The sequence below is a fragment of the Ramularia collo-cygni genome (genome assembly GCF_900074925.1).
Source record: "Ramularia collo-cygni strain URUG2 genome assembly, contig: RCC_scaffold14, whole genome shotgun sequence".
NCBI lineage: Eukaryota > Fungi > Ascomycota > Dothideomycetes > Mycosphaerellales > Mycosphaerellaceae > Ramularia > Ramularia collo-cygni.
In genome coordinates this window covers 369,461-388,868 of record NW_019716268.1, presented here as the reverse complement: position 1 = coordinate 388,868, position 19,408 = coordinate 369,461, and the positions used below count along the sequence as shown (strand labels likewise).

The 19,408-nt window shown below is 51.3% G+C and overlaps 5 protein-coding genes; 2 read left to right on the top strand and 3 right to left on the bottom strand.

Annotated features, from left to right (window-relative positions):
* Positions 1-1,808: 1,808 nt before the first annotated feature.
* On the bottom strand, positions 1,809-10,868 carry RCC_08468 (uncharacterized protein; the record flags this gene model as incomplete). XM_023773719.1 has 6 exons in its annotated part: positions 1,809-3,993; positions 4,056-5,048; positions 5,105-9,728; positions 9,791-10,061; positions 10,119-10,191; positions 10,246-10,868. The coding sequence occupies 6 exons, from the start codon at positions 10,866-10,868 to the stop codon at positions 1,809-1,811; spliced, it is 8,769 nt and encodes a 2,922-aa protein (XP_023629487.1).
* A 734-nt stretch (positions 10,869-11,602) lies between these two features.
* Positions 11,603-12,763, bottom strand: RCC_08467 (related to toxD gene; the record flags this gene model as incomplete). XM_023773718.1 has 2 exons in its annotated part: positions 11,603-12,143; positions 12,201-12,763. 2 exons carry the CDS (start codon positions 12,761-12,763, stop codon positions 11,603-11,605), a joined length of 1,104 nt encoding a protein of 367 aa, XP_023629486.1.
* Positions 12,764-13,286: 523 nt separating this feature from the next.
* RCC_08466 (related to cytochrome P450 CYP3/CYP5/CYP6/CYP9 subfamilies) lies at positions 13,287-15,052 on the top strand (the record flags this gene model as incomplete). XM_023773717.1 has 4 exons in its annotated part: positions 13,287-14,153; positions 14,210-14,524; positions 14,614-14,792; positions 14,893-15,052. The coding sequence occupies 4 exons, from the start codon at positions 13,287-13,289 to the stop codon at positions 15,050-15,052; spliced, it is 1,521 nt and encodes a 506-aa protein (XP_023629485.1).
* A 282-nt stretch (positions 15,053-15,334) lies between these two features.
* Positions 15,335-17,245, bottom strand: RCC_08465 (related to transporter (major facilitator superfamily); the record flags this gene model as incomplete). XM_023773716.1 has 3 exons in its annotated part: positions 15,335-15,736; positions 15,804-16,157; positions 16,223-17,245. The coding sequence occupies 3 exons, from the start codon at positions 17,243-17,245 to the stop codon at positions 15,335-15,337; spliced, it is 1,779 nt and encodes a 592-aa protein (XP_023629484.1).
* Positions 17,246-18,084: 839 nt separating this feature from the next.
* Positions 18,085-19,328, top strand: RCC_08464 (related to Oxidoreductase, short-chain dehydrogenase; the record flags this gene model as incomplete). XM_023773715.1 has 3 exons in its annotated part: positions 18,085-18,237; positions 18,334-18,410; positions 18,488-19,328. 3 exons carry the CDS (start codon positions 18,085-18,087, stop codon positions 19,326-19,328), a joined length of 1,071 nt encoding a protein of 356 aa, XP_023629483.1.
* Positions 19,329-19,408: the final 80 nt, after the last annotated feature.

Sequence of the window (19,408 nt, the reverse complement as noted above, 5' to 3'; positions counted from 1 at the left end):
AGCTCTAGGAAGCAACTAGCCTATCGAATAGCCTGTTTAATCGTTTTATTACGGTAGATTAAAGCGTTGTCTATAATAAGGATTATACTAGTTAGCAGTTAAGGCAAAACAACATAAATTAGCTAGTTAAGGATGTCTTTAGAGGTAATAGCTCCCTGCTTTAATAACGGCCTATCGAGGTAGCCGTTTATCGTAAATGTAGGTACTAGTAACTACCGTTTAGAGCGTTTAGTTAGCGATTGTGTATCTGTAGGATAGCTAATTAGTAACTAGGAGTACTTCCTAAGTGTGTTGTTAGTTAAGCTAAAACACTAACTTTCGTAACTACTACAGCTTTATCCTTATAGCGAYAATAACCTACCTATAGCTATTCCGCTCGTTATAAGCTAACTCGTCGATAAACACTAGGTCCTTACGCCTCTAACCGGCGCTTTTCGCGCGCTAATGCGACCGTAATGCCTTATTACGCTCTCTAGCGATGCTTCTAGCAACCTTGCGAGTCTATCTACGCCTTACTAATAGCGCGTGTACGCTACGGTCGCTAAACACTACGCTAGTGTTATCGAATATCTACTAAGCTATCTTATCCGCGTAGGCGTCCGGCTACGAACACACATACTATAGGAAAGAGTCCTCTTAATCTAGCGTAAGGAACGGCGGACGGCTAATACGGACACCTCTAGGTAGATAGGGCGTACTAAACAGCTCGTAAGAGAGGCGTATCTTGCTAATTATTAGATRAGAAACACTATAGGCCTTACTAATTGCGCGGTTACTRCTATCGGTAGTATCGAAGGCAATGCGTAGTTAGTAGTAAAGGGCGTTATCTAGCCGTTTGCTAGTTGCCCTTAGAGGTTCCTATAATGCGTTAAAATAATAGCTAAAACAACACCTTTTATACGGACTACTTACCGACATAGTATAAACGATATAGGACTGAAATGGACTAAATTGGTCTTAATTTAGGGGTGCTAGAGGGCGGTGCAGTACTAATATTAGTAGTAGGGCTCTCTAGCTTCCCCGCGGGAAAGGATCCGAGTGGTAAGGGTGTTAGTGCTGGCGTTCTAACTTACATCGACGGGCCCTTTTTGAAAACCAGCGAGACKCATATTCAAACGACGACGACTTCATCTTCAAGAACCTGGGAAAGCGAAACGAAACGCCATTACCTAGGTACTCGTGCGAACAGACACTAGTGGAGAAGTCTACAGAAGTAGCATTCCGGACATGGAATCGTCGTTTACCCCATGCAGATTTCCCTCTCCCAGGAAAACATCATTGTCCAGAATGGCAAGATTCAGGCGCTCTCTCTCTCTCTTGGACTGGGGAATTTTGCGGGATGGGTACGTACGTACCCTGAGCATTATCGGGAGTAATTACATCAAATTTCTTCGATTGCCCGACTAGCTGTAAAGGCTGGCACGACCTCGCGGGGGAAGTATTCGAGACTCTCTACCCACAAGAACTTCTGATCCATCAAGCTATTGCACGATGGCAGCGGCCGTGATCCAACCAACCATGCGCCGTCAWCATTCCTCGTCCTCAGCGTCCGCAATTGCGTCGACCATGCCGTCCAAAACCTGCATTATAGGCGCGCTCTGAGGAGATATCCATACTGCACCAAGGCCCTCATAGCTCTCTCAATCCAGCTCTGGCAGTTCAATTCCCTGCTCCGATTGTCGACGGGAACCCTTCTAGACGCTTGCTGTACTTGATTGCATGTTGCAGGAACGGTGAGGAAACCGACAGGTTCCACAACCTTTGCGAACCCTTCAACCTCAGCCACAGCCTCAGCCTCAGCCACAGCCTCAGCCTTGTGCCCGGAGCAGTAAAGGATAATCAAACCCGCCCGGCTCATCAATCGCTTCAATAAGAGCAGCAACAGCAGGATGCAGCCCCTTCTCCACCGCCTGTGCAACCCATTCCTCCCAAGAGATTTTCGGATATGCTTCTTTCAATCCTCCTTGCTGAATAGCGATATCCCCCAAATTCGCAAGGGGAATAACCATATCTCCCACATTATTCTGATACGTAATCCCATCTCCGGCACTGTGGCGAGACATGACTTCCCTGAGAATATCCTCGCAACAAGTCTGGACAGAAACAAGGTCCAGAGCACCTTTATTATGTCTCACGAGCGGCACGGCATGAATCTCATGAGCGTATTGTAAAAGCGTGTTGACCCAATCGAAACCCGCTCGTTGCGTCTTCGCATCCTCGCCATGGCGGATAATAGTCGAGGRACGCTGAATACAGACCGGAAGGCCATATTCTCGATGCGCATTCTCCAACATGCGTTCGCATACCCATTTGCTACACATGTAGCCTCTCGCACCACTGCGAGTGATTTCATCCAGCTTCTCCGAGGATCCGTCTACTGCTATCGAGGGGAAGGGATGTACGKAGCTGGCGAGCGCGATGCCTGCTGAGGAGATGTAGTGCAGGGATGTGCGACGGGGTACACACAAGCGGATTAACTGGCGGGTAGATTGCACATTGGTATCGTGCAAGGTTGCGTAGGATTTCATGTGTGATGTATCGGCACCATTGTGAATGACGGCATCGACTGCGTTGAAGATGCGGGTGCGTGTGGCTTCGTCCAGGCCGAATCCTGGAACGGCGAGATCGCCTTCGTGGTATTCAATTCGAGAGCTTGGGGGTGGAAGCTCGGCGGCTGCGAGTCGTTGGGAGAGTCTTCGGATACCAATGCAGATGACTTTTGTAATGGACGACTGCTGGAGCAGGGCGTTCAATACATGATGACCCAAAAGACCAGTGCACCCGGTGAGGAGGACGATTTCGGGAACTTTTCCTTTTGCTGGTGCATCCTCATTCACGACGAGTCCCGCTGGTGCAAGAGCTTCTTGATCCCAAAAGGAGGCGGATGCGATGCTGTTATCCTTGAGCATGGAGGAATCCTGTGGGGTCGTGACGCCAGTGACGTCCGCTGTGGAGGAGGAATCCCCATCACTCTTGGTGGTATCACTATCAGTCGTGGAGGAATCTCTCACTTCACTGCTACCCTCCTTCTCACCACCCTTTCGATCGAACAGAGGTGTCATGCGTTGTGGCAAGTCTTCCAACGTCGCAGCCACCAAATCCGACATGCGTGCATCCGCAGACATGATCTTCAGCACGGGCACATTGACGCCAAAGGTCTTCAAGATCCACGATCGAATGTCCACGGCGATTAAAGAGTCCAGTCCCAGATTACTACTCGCGCTCTCCATGATTTCCTCGTCGGAGAGTTTGATGAAGAGGATCCTACGCAGCTGAGCCGCAAAAGCTTGCTGGAGAACTCGATGAATCTCCTGCTCAGTCTTACACGCCTCGAGTTTCTCCTTGACGGATTCTTCGGTAGTCCCGCCCGCTCCTTTGTTGGCATTGCCAGCGGAAGAAGGTAGGATGAGGCGGGAGAATTTAGGATCGTCGGACCATTTCGATTGTCCGGGTTCACTGCGCGAGACCTCCTTCAGACCCATGACCAACTCTGGATGGACGGAGGAGTCTTCGAATCCAGCTTCAAATACCTCGGCGATCATCTGATGGACTTCCTGCTCGCCGACACGGATCATATTCGTCATGGTGACTGCGAGTTCCAGCCGCTCAATCGAGTCCGTCACGTAACCTACCCCCATGATGGCGCCGACATGCGCGGCGCTGGCACGCAGACCTCGATGACGACGGCGATTTGCCACACCCGCCATTCCCATGTTGGCCGCGGCGTAGTTTGCTTGTCCGGGATTGCCGATGATGGCATTGGTGGAGGAGAGGACGATGAAGAAGTCGAGGTTGATGTCGTGGAAGATGCTGTCCAGGTGAATGGAGCCCATGACTTTGGGCCGGATAACATCTTGGAGCTGATCGTATTGCATATTGCGGACGGATACATCACGTAAAACCATGGCCGCGCTCACGACACCCGCAATKGGAGGAAGGGATTGAACGATGTCTTGGTGAACGTTGCGGATCTCCTTCTCGTTGGTCACGTCACTGTGTTGTGTCATGTTAGCTTTGTTTGTTTTGTTGATTGTGAGTGAGTGAGTGAGTCTTACCAGGACATGATCTTGATGGTGGCCCCCTTGATGCTGTGATGCTCCACCCAACGCTGGTCCATTCGGGGATTGCGACTGCTGATGACCATATTCCGGACCCCACGATCAATCATCCAGTCGCAGATTGAGATTCCAAGCGCTCCTGAAAGTCCACAAAGCCAGTATGTCTTGTCGGGCTGGAACATGGGGGACACATCGAGGCGGCAAATCCGAGCAGGGAGAGATGTTGCCCTCGTCCAATCCACAACCGTGAGGGCATCTTTGGCATGCTCTTGATTGACACCGACCACATCACCCAGTGCGACACAGGTGAGTTCATCCTTATTCTCTCTTGGCATAGTTTCCTGAAGAGCTTGCGATAGAAGCTGTCTCAGAGGCTCCTTGGACGAGTMAGCGGAGATGTTACCAGCAGCCACTGGAGCATAAAGCGTCTCGAGGGTTTCCCTCCGGCAAACAGCTGGAACCGCGGCTGCCAGAGTAGTCGACAAAGCGTTTGATTCGCGAGAGAAGTCCACCAAGCAGGCAACATCTACATTGACCGCCGCGAGGATCTCCGACATCCCAGCATAAGGCTGCAATCGTATGTATGGAGTACTGTCGGTGACTGCCCGCAATTTTTTATCGTCTGAAACGACAGAGGTGGTGAAGATCAGTCGCACTCCCCGCTTTTGTGCTTCTGCAGAAATGCTTGCGGCCATGCCAGCGGATGCATTGTGGACAATCATTCGATGTCCTGGGAGGGCTGTCCCGAATATGGCGAGAGCAGTCAGCCGAGTTGCGGCCCAATTCAAAAGCGTAGAGTCATCCTTGTCTTCTTGCTCTACTCGCACGGCGCACTGCGCATCAATCCGCAGGGTGGACGTCGTCGAGTCGGCGAGGGCTAGATATTTATGGGCATCATGGTCAATCCCAATGACAAGAGATTGGAAACCTAGCGGCGTTCGAATCGCGCCAAGGGTGGAGTATGTCGTGCGAAGCTGCAAGAAGTCATGCCTGAGGAGAAGGAGTGTTAGAGGATAGGTCTTCATGCTCAAGCTCGGATAACTTACTTTATGCCCTTCAGCAGCTTTGTCTTGTCGAATCGCGAAAGCTGGCGAAGATATCTTCCGCTTGAATTCTGCTCCAAAGATACTTCTTGACTTTGCAGGTCCGTCTCGTAGGGTGCAGCTCGACGGACGGAGCGAAGACGATCGTTGAGTCGAGTTTGATGGGAAAGCCGCGGCACCATTTCACGACCTTGCCCATCAAAGATAATCTCCCTCTCATCAGTATGAAGWAGCTGGTTCTTACTGCTAGCATCCACAACACTCTTGTTGGTGAAGCGGATGAAAGCCTCTGCAATTCGACGAGCATCGAGTTGGGAAATGTCAGCAAAGTCCAGGTTTTGTAAGCGTAGGTCGGCTTCCTCATTGAGTGCACAGCGGCCGAATCCTACGGTCATGTTACTGTACAAACCATCTTTGAGTCGTCCGCAAGATACCCAAAGAACAGATTTGTGTCCGATGAAAAGCTGCTGGAACTTCTCCCAGCGGGCAGGCGTCATATTCTCAAAGACTGGATTGACCACATCTGCCAAGCTGATCACAGTGGCACCAGGGGTATCCAACTGATCGTCGAGGTCTTCAAGGGTGTTGTAGAAAGAGACGGGGGTTCCGAGATCCTTCAAGATCTGTTGAAGTTGTTCGACGATGGGGGCAATGATTGTCGACTGGCCCCCACCGATGAGAAGGACTCTGTCCACGTCCGAGTTGGCAGGAGCCGCCAGAGGCGACCTCAAAATGGATACGCGGGTATCCACCGCTTGTGCTGCTATGCACACAACTCCGAACGCGTCCGCGGTATTATCAGGGTTTCTCACCTCAATCCCACCGAAACCGTTCTCTCGCAGAATCGTGTCCCACTGGGAGAAGGAAGCGAAAGGGGATAGAACCCTTCCTTCATGTACTCCGTTCCACCATCCCGAGAAGGTGCCAAAGACAAAGGACCCAACCTCGCGCATCCCACCGTCCGGACTGCATTCCCCCATGAGAAGCCAGCCGCCGGGCTTCAACATGCGACGAACGTTGCGTACCGTCTGGCCTAGGTCGGCGGTGGCATGGAGAATTTGACTGGCAATGGCCACGTCGTATTCCCCTTCGATGAACCCCTGCTCGATGGGATCCACCTCGACATTGCAAACCTTGAAGGATGTTTGATCTTTCCACCCTGCAAGCGATTCCAAAGCACCATCTGCGAAACCCGAGGATATATCAGTGAGCGTGTACTCGTCAAAGTTTCGCCCAATCGTATTCAGAATATCTTTGGATGCCGCAGCGGTACCCGCACCAAGCTCGACCATGCGTAGGTGAGGAGAACGATCCGTGATTTGCTTGAGGGTAGCCTTGATCCACATTGTGGCTTGCTGTAAGCCAGCACCGTATTGGTAGAAATCGCCAAGGAGTCCGGAGAGACGCATCTCCTCCATCATGTTGTCTGCCTCCCCACTGAGGACTCGGGGCATGGTCTCTCCAACGAGGAGGACGAGCTTGACATCGGCCGTGTTCTCGGCATCCGTGCCCAACTCGTGAAGAGCATTCATGACATCTTCTTTGGTGTCTTGCAAGTACTCTGGCTTTCCAAACTTGCTAACGCCTTGCTTGAGCTCGTTTGTGATGTGGTGGCAGTAATTGAGATAATTACCGGTGACCTCCGCCTTCCTGACCTCTGAATCGACGGGCACCTCGCGGTCAAACTGTCGGGCATAGAAAAAGACCACACGACGAAGCGTCTGCATGAGGTTGAGGGTTGCATCCGTGACTATGAGCTTCTCCGCAGCCAAGGTACCATTCAACTGGGTGGGAACATATTCGAGAYCGTGATAGATTTTTCGCTCGTCGTTGGCATCTCCAATGGGTTGAAGGACGACACTATCGAACTGGACGCCGGCGAACTGTGACTCGGCCTGACCAAAGTAGAGGGAAGCGTTACCGGAGATTCCCGTCGTTGGAATCAAAGGATCAGAAGGACTCCAAACGGCATCCACGTTGAATTCATCGACATCCGAAGTGCTCCTTGAGATGCTCAAAGCAGCAGGGTTGATGCGAATGTTGGAAATGGTCGTGGGCAGATGCAAGTGCCGGATCTGCTCGTCACCTGGGAAGCTGAATGCAAGATTCACAGCTTGGAATGCAGCATCGAGATCCGCAGGATGGACCCAAAGACCAGCAGAATCAGCATCTCTCTGCGCTGATTGGCCCGTACAACGTGCGAAGCCCAGTTTGCGCCGAAGCTTGGTCAGAGCGCGGAAGGGATCAGAGAAGTTGTATTCCAAGCTTGCAAGCCAATCATATAGCCGCTGGGGCTTGATGTCGATCATATGTGGAAGCTCTGGCTGCCGTTCGGTAAGGAGACCTACGGAGGGCTCCCCAAAGCGGACCTGGATTTGGGAGGTCGCAACGAGGGATAGATCCGTCTTGCCTGCGGACCCACCAAGCGCAGCAGAGTAAGAAAAGTTTGCGGTCAATTGTTGATTGTCTTTTGACCGAACGATTTGTGAGATCTCCACCAGCACCTCAATACCATTGTCCTCGCCTGAGAATGGAATGGCTTGGTGTATGACAAAGTCGACGAGATCGATCAGCTGGATTGTCTCATCATCCTTGGCTAAGAAGCGCACCGCCTCCATTGCCGTTGAGATGTAGCCCGCGGCAGGGAAAACAATTTGATTCTGAACCGCGTGGCCCTTGAGCCAAGGCATCTCGGCCGGTTTCAGAAGGTGCTTCCAACGCAAAGCATGAGAACCACTATCCGCCGTGATGTGGCCTAGCAATGCATGAACGGCCTCGGATCGTGTACGCAGATGTTTGGACCGTCGTGACTCGCTCCRGTACGATGTGGCGTGGTTCCATTGGTACCGTGGAAGATGCTTGAGAAGGTGGAAAGTGAGTTTCTCGTCCCCTGCCATTTCCCTCTCAAAACTGTCAAGATTGATTGCGTGTGTATCCAGATGTGACCATAGAAACCCGAGAGTTGCTGATAAGCTCGTCAGGGCGTTGCCATTGCGCTGAAGCGTGCCGCTGTATGGTATAGAGCTGGACAGCTCGTCCTGCATGATCTGTGCTGAAGGACCCTGTAGGGCTGGATGTGGTCCCACTTCCACAGCAGCATCGAAACGCTTGCTGGACGACTTGAGGGCTGCAGAGAGGGCAGGTGCAAACATCACTGGCTGTATCAAATTTTTGAGCCAGTACTCTCCAGCAAGTTCAAAAGACTCATCGACCAATTCTCCATCGTATACGCYGGAATACCATTGGCAAAGGCGGGCTTGCGACGTCCTTTCTGCCGAAACTTTGGCACGTATCATCCCATTGCGGTACATTTCGGCACATGCTTTCATATGGCTGGAATGGTATGCCTTGTCTACACGCAGGCGGCGGTGAAACTTCTTTTCGTCTTCCATGACGACCATGAGCTCTTCAATGGCATCTGAATCTCCCGAAATGGTGACGCTGGAGGGGGAATTGACTGCAGCCAGAGATATTCGGCCGGCAAATGTCTCGTCTTTGCAGAGCTCCAAGGCATCTTCCATCGAGGTACCAACAGCCAGCATGGCACCAGGCAGATCTCCATTCGGGCTCTGTGCATACTGACAGCAGACCCCGCGATAGTAAGATATGCATATGGCGTCTCTTGCAGATAAGAAGCCGGCGGCGTACGCGGCTGCGATCTCTCCACTGCTGTGCCCAACGACGGCATCGAAATGCACACCAGCGGCTCGCAAGACATCGACGAGCATAATCTGGACGGCGGTGTTCAGTGGTTGGGAAAGTGCGCTCTCACCACTGCGAGACGTGGCTGCGTCTGCCAACAGTTCAGCCTCGAGAGACCAAGAGGGTTGATCGTCTTTGGGGAGATCCATCAGGTATGCTTCCAGGCGCATGATGATCTGACGAACCCAAGGAGAAGCACGAACAAGTTCAGCGCCCATGGCAGCATACTGAGCTCCCTGTCCGGTGAAGACTCCGAGGATGCTTGTGCTCTCACTGCCAATTTTTGAGAGGGTCCTAACGATTCCATTGTTTGCTGTAATAGCATTGCCTGCAATGAATTCGACGAGTTTCTCCCTCAAAGATTCACCGTCAGCTGCCGGAACCGCAAGACGGTATTGAAGTAGCGAACGCCTGCTGCGTAGGGTGTATGCCAGATCGGGAGCAATGTGACTCGGGGCTGATCCCAAGTATTCGACATAGGCTTCAAGATTGCTTCGCAGCGCTTTCTCGGACGCGGCCGAAAATACAAATGGACCGAATATAGTGCGATGATCACTCGTGGCCACCTGGTTGTTGTCGTAGCTCTCGATGATGGCGTGGGCGTTGCTACCTCCAAATCCGAAGCTGTTCACGCTCGCACGTCTCACTTGACCGGAATTTAGCTGTGGCCATGGGCAGTGGTTTTGGGGTATTTCTAGATTCTTGTAGAATGGTTTGACCGCAGGGTTCAATTCGTTCAAATGCAAGTTTGGAGGGATACACGAGTTCTGAATAGCAAGCATGGCTTTCATCACGCCAGCAAGCCCAGCGGTACCCTCGGTATGGCCAAGGACAGTTTTGATGGAGCCGACGTACAGACGTTGAGGGGCTGCTGGGGTATCAGATGTCATGAATGCAGAATGGATTGCTTCTGCCTCTACTGGATCTGTAGGAAAGAGGTCAAGTCAGTGGTGGGATTGGGGATTGACCCGACATGGACGAACTTACCTCCCGCGGGCGTGCCCGTGCCATGAGCCTCAAAGTACTGCGGTCGATCGTCGACTTTGCTCAAGTCCAGACCGGCCTTTGCATAGGTCTTTTCGATCAAGGCTTTCTGTGAGAGGGGACTTGGCATGGTGAGACCGGCAGTATTACCATCCTGATTGGTCCCTGTCCCGCGAATAATGCATTCAATGTTGTCATTATCCCTCAAAGCAGCGCTCAAGGGTTTGATGATGAGCGCGGCGAGTCCCTCGCCACGTGCATAGCCATTGGCATCCTTGAGGGTACTCTGTCAGCAGCGAATAATGGTGGGAATATCTCCAACAGTGCTCACCTTATCCCACATCCGACTTAAGCCGTCTGGGGATAGCATCTTGACAGTGCTCTCAATGATGTAACATTCGGGACTGATGTGATTCACTGTTAGTGGCAATAAAAGGATGTTTCATACAGACACTGACCCCAATATCAAGTTGGATCCACAGACGACCGCTGTACCCGAATCACCCAATCGTAAATCCTGAATGGCGTTGTGGAGAGCAACCAGCGAAGAGGAGCAAGCGGTGTCCATCGTTACGGATGCGCCCTTCCAGTTGAAGAAATACGACACTCGGTTCGATAAGATGGCACGAGAGGTTCCCACAGCAGCGTAGGTAGGGAGCTGATCAAGATCGCGAGTTCCGGCAGCATCATAGTCTGCAGTCATGGATCCAGCATAGACGCACGTATCGCTCCCGGACATTCCCTCGATGGTCAAGCCAGCGGATTCAATGGCCTCGTACACCGTCTCGAGGATCAGTCGTTGTTGAGGATCCATGGATCTGGCTTCGATGGGGTTGATGCTGAAGAACTCGGCATCAAATGTCGCCGGATCTTGGGAGAGAAGATACGAGTGTTTGACATTAGTATGGCCATGGTAGGCATGATCATGGTGGTAAAAGCCATCCGTGTTGAACCTCTCCTTGGGGATCTCTTGGCGGAGATCTGTCGGATCCTTCAGGACTTCCCATAGCTTGGAGGGTGTATCGACATCTCCGGCAAAACGACAAGCAGTACCAATGACGGCAATAGGTTCTTGAGACATGATAATTCGAGGGCTGCACCAATCCTGTGTAATTTGGATGGATTGGAGGGGCTTGCTTGGGATGGGCCATCTTCACGTCCCTCCTTCCTTTCAAAGATATGGACAATTCGTGCGGCATCGGTCCTCGCACAGAGTCATGTCGCCTTGACCGCCGCAGGGATCGTCTTGATGGAATGCAGTGTCGTACCTGCTGTCGAGTCGTCCATGCTTCAGGCCATCCATCACTGTACGGTCATCACTAGGTAGGCATGGTCATCATTGCTTGCTTGAGAGCTGAGGTGGACCTATAGGGCTTGGCATGGCAAGACTTCCATAGGTAAACCTTGCGACGTGCAGAAAGTTGAAACCTTCCCGACATTGAGCATTCGAGAAGAAGTGGGGCATTCCACGACAATGGTTAGGTTAGACGGCAGAGTCTGTCATGCATACGGCAATGGCCGAAATACATGCAGGGAATCTTGTAGCCAATGTGCGTGAAAAGCTCACCTATCTGAGGCTCCTATTGGCTGGCCTATCTTTGTTGATGGGGAAAGCGAAACATTCTTGTAACTTATGCATGACAGACTCGGATGTATTCCAAACTTCTTCTGACGTTGAAAATTGGTCAAGGTTCTACCGTCCTTATGCTTCCCCGCTCTTCCTAGAGATACCTTGCTAGCCTCGCCATCACGTGACTCTCGTTTCTCTGAGGATAGTGGACCTCATACCTTGATATTCCATCACGTGACTCACACTCAAACTCCTCCCGAAACCCTAACCACTAGTTTCCTTCCTCCCGCCTGCTCCTTCTGGATCATCTCCAACCCCTCAATAATGCCATGAAACCCTCCCTCGAGCTCTTCAATCGGCAACGGCTTGATGGAGCCGGCATCGACCAACTTCTGAACCTCCTCCACCCACACCCGTGTGATTTGCACCGACTGTGCATTGCTTTTCCGCGTGTAGAGGGAATTGCCCAGGTCAATATCATACGGAAGCATTTCATAGCCCATGACCACATTGACCTTTACGGATTTCCGCGGTCGCCACGATTCAGGACAGTTTTCTAAACACACGTAGCGAGCGCCAAGTCGGGCAAGCACGGAGTAGCAGATTTCCACCGTGTCCGGCTGGGTGATGCAATCCAACGCATGCTTGATCGGCATGCCGTGCGCGAGTTCCTGAATGCGCGAGATGCAGTCCGGAGAGGTGTAGTCGGCCGTGCCAATGGCTCCACAGGCTATCGCTCGCTCCGCCGACTTCTCGGAACACACGCCAATCACAGTGTATCCAGACCTAGCGTCTTGTTAGTGACTTCGATGCCCTATGTGGGCCTGACTCGTCAAGACGTACTGCTTCAGCATCTGGATGGCCACCACTCCCGTCGCGGTCCCCGCACCATACACCAAGACCGGCAGCGGTTTCTCCGATGGAGCGGATGGGATGCCCGTGAGGCCGAGTGCTTCAATCTTTGACATGGCCAACCCAACGGTCCCCCAGGAGAGATTGCCCAGGCCAGCAGCAAGGGTGTCACTCCAGTCTTCTGGAACGACAAAGGCGTTTCGACTGTCCGCTACGGCGTATTGGGCGAAACCTCCATGGTGCTGGTTGTCCGGACGATAGGGGAGCTCTCCGGCAACGACGCGGGAACCCGCGGAAATCCTCGAAGCGGGTCCAGCTAGCTCCACGATGCCGCAAAAATCACACCCAGTCGGTGTATCTTCCATGAAGAAGTTTTTGACCATCTTCATGTCGACGGGATTCAAGCCGACGGCCAGAACTCGGACCAACAAATCGTGATCGGTTCGTAGCTGAGGTAGTGGCCTTCCGCTGACCACGGCGAGAGGCAACCGACCTGCCTGTCCTGCATCTTTGTTCTGCACGACGAGTGTCTGCGTAGAGGGGAGTGCAGGCATGACTCGTTGGATGGAGGGGAAGAGCAAGTGCAGATCAATCGTCTTCAAAGTAAGGTGTGTCTGTGTGCGTTGATTTCGTCCCGGTCGTCTACCTGGCTAGCGAAAATGTGAGCTTTATAGACGACTTGCGGAGAGCATAGGTCGTGYTGTCCAATGACTTGGGTCAATGACATGGGGGAATGATTTGGGTTCGATTCAACGCACTCAAAATTGTGGACTGTAAGGAACTTGCCATTCGACTAGACGTCTGCATGAAAATGGGAGCCAACTTCCAACCTGCATCAACCACCTCAACCTGCATCAGACGAGTCGTGCAACACATATTGTCTCCACCCCGCAGACACGATGTACGAGGGGCATTGGGACGTCATCCTAGGGGCTCGAGTCAGTCAATCCGAGCCAGTGCGAAGGTGCTGCAACGAGGAGTTGATGGTGAGATGGCGAATGCATTCCCTTCTGGAAAAGTATCCTCGTACGAATTCCCATTTGGAAAATTGTCCTCGCCACAGCATCCCTCAGCAAGATGAATGCATACAATCAACTCAACTCGATGCTCCCGTCATTTCTGGACATTACCCCCATCATTCTGGTAGCTGGTCTCTATCTGATCATTATAGCACCCATTTACAACCTCTATTTCCATCCTCTACGGAAATTTCCCGGTCCCAAGTTGTACGCAGCCTCCAAACTGCCCTGGGGGTATCATTATCGCAAGGGTCTATGGCATGATAAAGTCCTGCAGCTCCACAAAACATATGGTCACATAGTCCGCGTTGCTCCCGATGAATTGTCCTATGACATCCCCGAGGCATGGGAAGAGATTTACAGCAGTGGGAGTGGTAGAATTGAAAATCACCGGCCGGAATGGTTCGTGTCTTCGAAGCTGAACTTCATCATTGGAGCGAACGAGAGTGATCAGAAGAGAATGAAGAGTGTCATGGCTCCTGGATTCTCTCATGCCGCTTTGATGGAGCAAGAACCCACCATTAAGAAACATTTGGATCTCTTCATCCGTCAGATCCGACAAGCCACAAACGACGGTCAGAAACCCGCCAATCTGATCAGATGGGTGAATTACCTCACCTTTGATATCATCGGCGACCTACTCTTCGGACAGGACTTTGGTTGCGTGGCGGGGGACGCCGAAATGCGGGCCTGGCAAGATGTGCTCATTGGCAATTTGCAACTCATCCACGTTGTGGCTGTGTGTAAGCGCATTTGGGTTTTCTGGCTGGCTCTTCCGCCTGCACAGGTGTGGACTCTCTTGACCAAATTCAAGTATTTTGATGGGATTATTGAACATCGTGTGAGGAGTCGAGAAGTCACCAGCGAGGAGGCGCCCAAGAGAACTGATATCCTGGAGTTGATGCGTAAGGGAAGGAATTCTGCCGTTAGTCCCACCATTCACTGCGGAACTCGCCAATACCTTACTGACAGTCGTTGCAGTACATGACTCGAAAAGAAATCCTCGCCAACACGAACCTCCTCACTTTTGCAGGATCTGAAAGTTCCGCCAACGCCACAGCATCTCTTGTATATCGCATTGCGAACAACGCCACTCTCCGGGAAAGAATACTTCAAGAACTCCACGACAATTTCCAGAATGAAGACGAAATCAGCAGTGGGAAAGCAATGTCGCTTCCCTTTCTCAACGCCGTCATTCAGGAGGGTCTTCGTCTACATCCCGTTACTCCTAATGCTTTGTGGCGTATTACGCCAAGTGGTGGGAATAAAGTGTTTGGGGATTGGATTCCTGGTAATGTATGTTAATCATCATCCCTTCCCACCTTTGTTCATCATGCATCATCATCTTTTCCGCTCCGTTGACGCTGACGTTTGAAATTCTCTAGACGGTCCTCAGCATCCATCATCGCGCCATGTATCGCGCCGAACACAACTTCCACCGAGCCGAGGAATTCATCCCGGAGCGCTGGATGCCGCACAGCGAAGCTTATCCCGACTTCGCAAAGGATCGCCGGGATGCCTTTCATCCCTTTTCGCTGGGCGCGAGAATGTGTCCGGCTCGAAAGTACGTCTCCCTCTCCCTCTCCCCCTCTCTCTCTCTTCTTTTCGAGCCGTTGCGTGTTTTGTGAAACTCTTGCTAACTATTATGGTGCGTGCGTGTATAGCCTTGGATACGCGGAAATGAGTGTTATTATCGCACGCTTATTGTGGGCTTTTGATATTACTATTGCGGAGGAGAGTAAGGATTGGTTGGAGGGTTTGCGGGCTTGGGTTTTGTGGGATAAGAAGCCTTTTTGGCTCTTTCTTAAACCTAGGATGCAGTGAACGTATCGGCAAGGGGGTGCTGTTCAAATCATCAGGTAATGCTGTTGGATTGTATTCCAAGTCGAGTCGAGGAGGGGGAGTGGGGAGTTGGAGTAGTGGATGGATTTTGAGAGAGTACTTCAACATTTTTTATCTACTATGCGGTATTTCCTAGACATCCATTTCTCTAAAAGCTTTGCTTTTGTAAGGTAGTCCAAGGTTGGTCCTGTCACCCCACCCCTTATTCTAACCCTAGCGGAGCAAAAGTCTTGGCCAGCCAAGATATACATATTATTGAACCTTCTAAACAGTCAATTCCCTCGGCCTCTTAACCGTCTCATCAATTTCGATTTCTTCACCCTTGCTCCGATCATCATCATCATCACCTTCCGTCTTCTTAATATTCTTCCACTCCATAAAGCAAGCCGCAACAAAGCCAGCAGCCGCCAATCCCGCCGCCAAATAAAAAGTAGCAGTAACGGCATCACTATAAGCCTTTGCCACCTCTTTACTAGATTTTTCCGGCAACAGCGCAGCGAGACCTGTTGCGCCCGTCTGTAAGATTGCAGAGGCATGAATCTCTGGTCGGGATTTGTTCACAAAGGCTACCAGTTGGTTCTCGAAGATTTTTTGTGACACGGCGATTCCCAAGGCACCACCTAGCATTTCTGCACACATTATTAGGCCGATTCCGCTGGCGACGTCCTGTTGCAGCGGGATCATTTCAGTAAAACTACCTCAAGCTTGACATGGGGGGGGGGAATGTACTTACTGCTTCCGGGAGAACGGCTTGCACGGCGATGAAAGGTTGATGGAATCCGCAGCCAATACCAATCCCAAGTAAAACCTGATATCCAATATACTCACCAGGTCCCGAGTCCGGCTCCAAAGTCGTCAACAAGCCAGTCCCACAGGCCGCGAGGATCGGGGCGGCAAGTGCAAAGGGGTTGTAGTAACCGGTTTTAGAGACCAGTCCGGCGGAGAGGAGTGACGAGACAATCATCGATATGAGGAGTGCGATGCTCAATACGCCTGAGTGGGTAGGTGAAGCTCCTTGGACTCCTTGGAACCAGAGGGGAAGATAATAGATTGCGGAGTAGTAGGATGCGCCTAAGAGGGCGATGAGCTGGTGTGAAGAAATATTGTCAGTTTCCTTTCCCGTGGAACATAACTGCAGGAATGTGGACTCACTGCACCGCTGGAAGCTACCGTCCGCTGTCTCGCAATCCGCACATTAAGCGTCGCATGCTGACCCATCATCCACTCGACCGGTGCGAAAATCATAAGCAGCACAGCCGAGGAGACAAAGAGCGCCACCACCCGCGGACTATGCCAGGAGAATTGCGCACCACCCCATTGCAAAGCAATCTGAAAACAAACCACCGCAAACAAGAACGCAAGATTCCCCAGCGGATCATATCGAAGCACTCGTTGCAATCTCGATCCCCCGCATAACAGACCAGATGATGATGGACTCTGTTGTCTTCTTCGCGGACGGTAGAGGAATAAGAACAGCGCAAGCAATGTCCCAATAATAGGAAGATTGATGTAGAAGCACCATCGCCATGATAATCGATCGGTAATGACTCCTCCAAGAAGAGGACCCGCCACGCTTCCAACGGCCGTCATACTGCCGACAATACTAGTATAAACAGGCCGCAACCTCAACGGTGCGGAATGCGCAATAATGATCAGCGCACCAGTAACAAGCCCAGCAGCTCCAACTCCAGCCAAAGCACGACCGAAAATCATCACGACGGAGCTGGACGCCGTGCCGCAGACCGTGGAGCCCGTGATGAAAATACACAATGAACCGGTGTAAATCTTCTTGTCCGAGTGTATTGCGTACAATTTTCCGAATAGGAGCTGCATACCACCTAGGGTGAGCAGGTATGCGGAACCGTACCATGCCACGTCCGCTATGGAATGGAAGTCATCTGTGATGCGTGGTATGGCTGTTGCGACGATTGTGTCGTCGAGGGATACGACGAAGGCTGTTAGGGATAGGAGGAGTAGGGTGATGATTAATCGCCAGCCGGTAATGTTCGATGAGGGTTCTGGGATTTGGGGAGTTGGATCGTCGTTGTCGTTGTGTCTGTCTTCCCTTTCAACGCTATTGTTTGCCGCTGGATTCTCGGGGGAGGTATCATTGTTCCTGGTATCGCTTCGTTGTGCTCCATCTCTGGCGTCGAAACTCGATTCCGGCGATCTCATTGTCGATTTTCCTTCCCTTCCCTTCCCTTCCCTTCCCTTCCCTTTTTTGACCGGGACTGGCCAAAGTAGGTGATTCTTCCAGACTGAGGTAACTCGGGCGGTATCAATGTTGAACGGAATGTGGATTGTGAAAGCGACACTAATTTTCAGCCAGTCGTGAAGATCAACATCATTCAATTGATAGAACTACAGGAACTAGTTACATTGAATCTGTTTCAATTCCACTTTGAGCTCCAACTCGACCGAAACGAAGGAATCCTTGATTGAATAATTTAGACTTGTTACAAAAAGCGTCACAGTAGTCCTTCCTAACCCCCACATCATCACAAGACATGGAGGGTTTAGGGATCGTGTGACGTCGTTTCATGATCKGCATGTAGGTAGGTGCATGCATGCATATGAAGAGATAGCCTAGCTCTGAATCAGCTACATACATACATGCTTTGCATTTAAAGAGTCATTGACACACCGACCTTGTAAGGTTTTCCCCCGAAACAACAACCACAGAAGCAATTGAGTTTAAGTTTTCTTTCCTCATCGACGATGCTTTCTACTCTTCGAGAAACCTAGCAGTCTGAGTCGTGAGAGCGTCAGTCACCCCACTAACTGTGCCCGCAGTATTGATAGTCTATGCGTGTGTGTGTGTTTGTTCGAAATACGTCATGTTGGGTTCATTTCTTTCCTTCCATGTCGATTGTTTATTCACAGAAGATGTCCATTTTTTTTTCTTTCAATCCCTCCTCCTCGGTTCCAAGAAACCGGTAGCAGTGTTTGAAACTCATCGATTTTCCCTTTCCCTATCCTATCTACGAGGTTGAACTTTTTTTTCTTCGCAAACTATGGCAGTCAACAACAACAACAACAACAACAACAACAATGATACTGCAACATATTGCAGAGGTCCAATGCCTTCGCTATCGAGCGTTTATAAGCAAATGTGGCCTTCGAAGCCGGGTTTTACGGAGAAGGATGTGCCGGATTTGCAGGGCAAAGTAYGCATCAAGATCATCTTCTTCTTCTTCTTCTTCTTCTTCTTGTGTTCTCCGCGGRTTTGTATTGTGTTGTTGCTTTGCTGATCGTTTGTGCAGGTCTACATTGTCACAGGCGGAAGTAGTGGAGTAGGAAAAGAAGTAGTTCGCATACTCCATTCCAAGAATGCCACCGTGTAAGTCTTTCCCTCTCTTCATAGTCACGCAATCGATCTTGGAGGCAGACTCTCATTAATCACCCATTTATGTATAGCTACATCGGTGCGCGATCCGAGGAACGCGCTGCACAAGCCATCAAAGAGATACAAAAAACCAGCTCTCCAACTTCCCAAGGCACCCTCCATTTCCTCCCCATGGACTTTGCCGATTTAACCACCCTCCCCGCCGCAGTGAAGCACTTCCTCAGTCGAGAAAAGAAATTACATGTCCTCTTCAACAACGCCGCCATCCAATCCGCCAGCAACTCCCTCAAAACAACCCAAGGATACGAAATCCATTTCGGCGTAAACGTCCTCGCTCCATTCCTCCTCACCAATCTCCTAACCCCGACCCTCCAATCCACAGCCCAATCAAACCCCTCCTCCTCCTCCGAGGAGGATAACGATGTCCGCGTCGTATGGACCTGCTCCCTCTCAGTAGAACTCCTCGGTGAAGCCCACACTGKAATCTCCAAATCCTACCTCTCCTACTACCCCACAATCTCCCCCTTACAAAGATACGGCATCTCCAAAGCAGCCTCCTACCTGCACGCCACAGAATTCGCCCGCCTCAACCCTTCGATAACAAGTATCCCCGTGAACCCGGGCCACTTGGCATCAAACCTCTATCGCGAACAACCGAAATTCCTACAAGCGGTGTTGAATCGCACAATCTTGTATCCTGCCATCTATGGCGCTTACACGGAACTCGCGGCGGGCGTGGATTGTAGAGTTAAGAGGGAGGATAGTGGACGCTGGATGATTCCTTGGGGGAAATGGGGGGTTATTAGGGAGGATTTGGGGGTTGCTGGGAGGGCGAGGGGGGATCAGGGGGGAAATGGACATGCGGGGGAATTTTGGGAGTGGTGTTTGGAGCTGGTCGCTGCGTATTTGTGAAAAGCTCATGCTCATCTCTCTCTCAAATTTATGTAAGGGATTTCTTCTTCTCGCGGCTGATTTGCTTCAAGAGCTGTGTT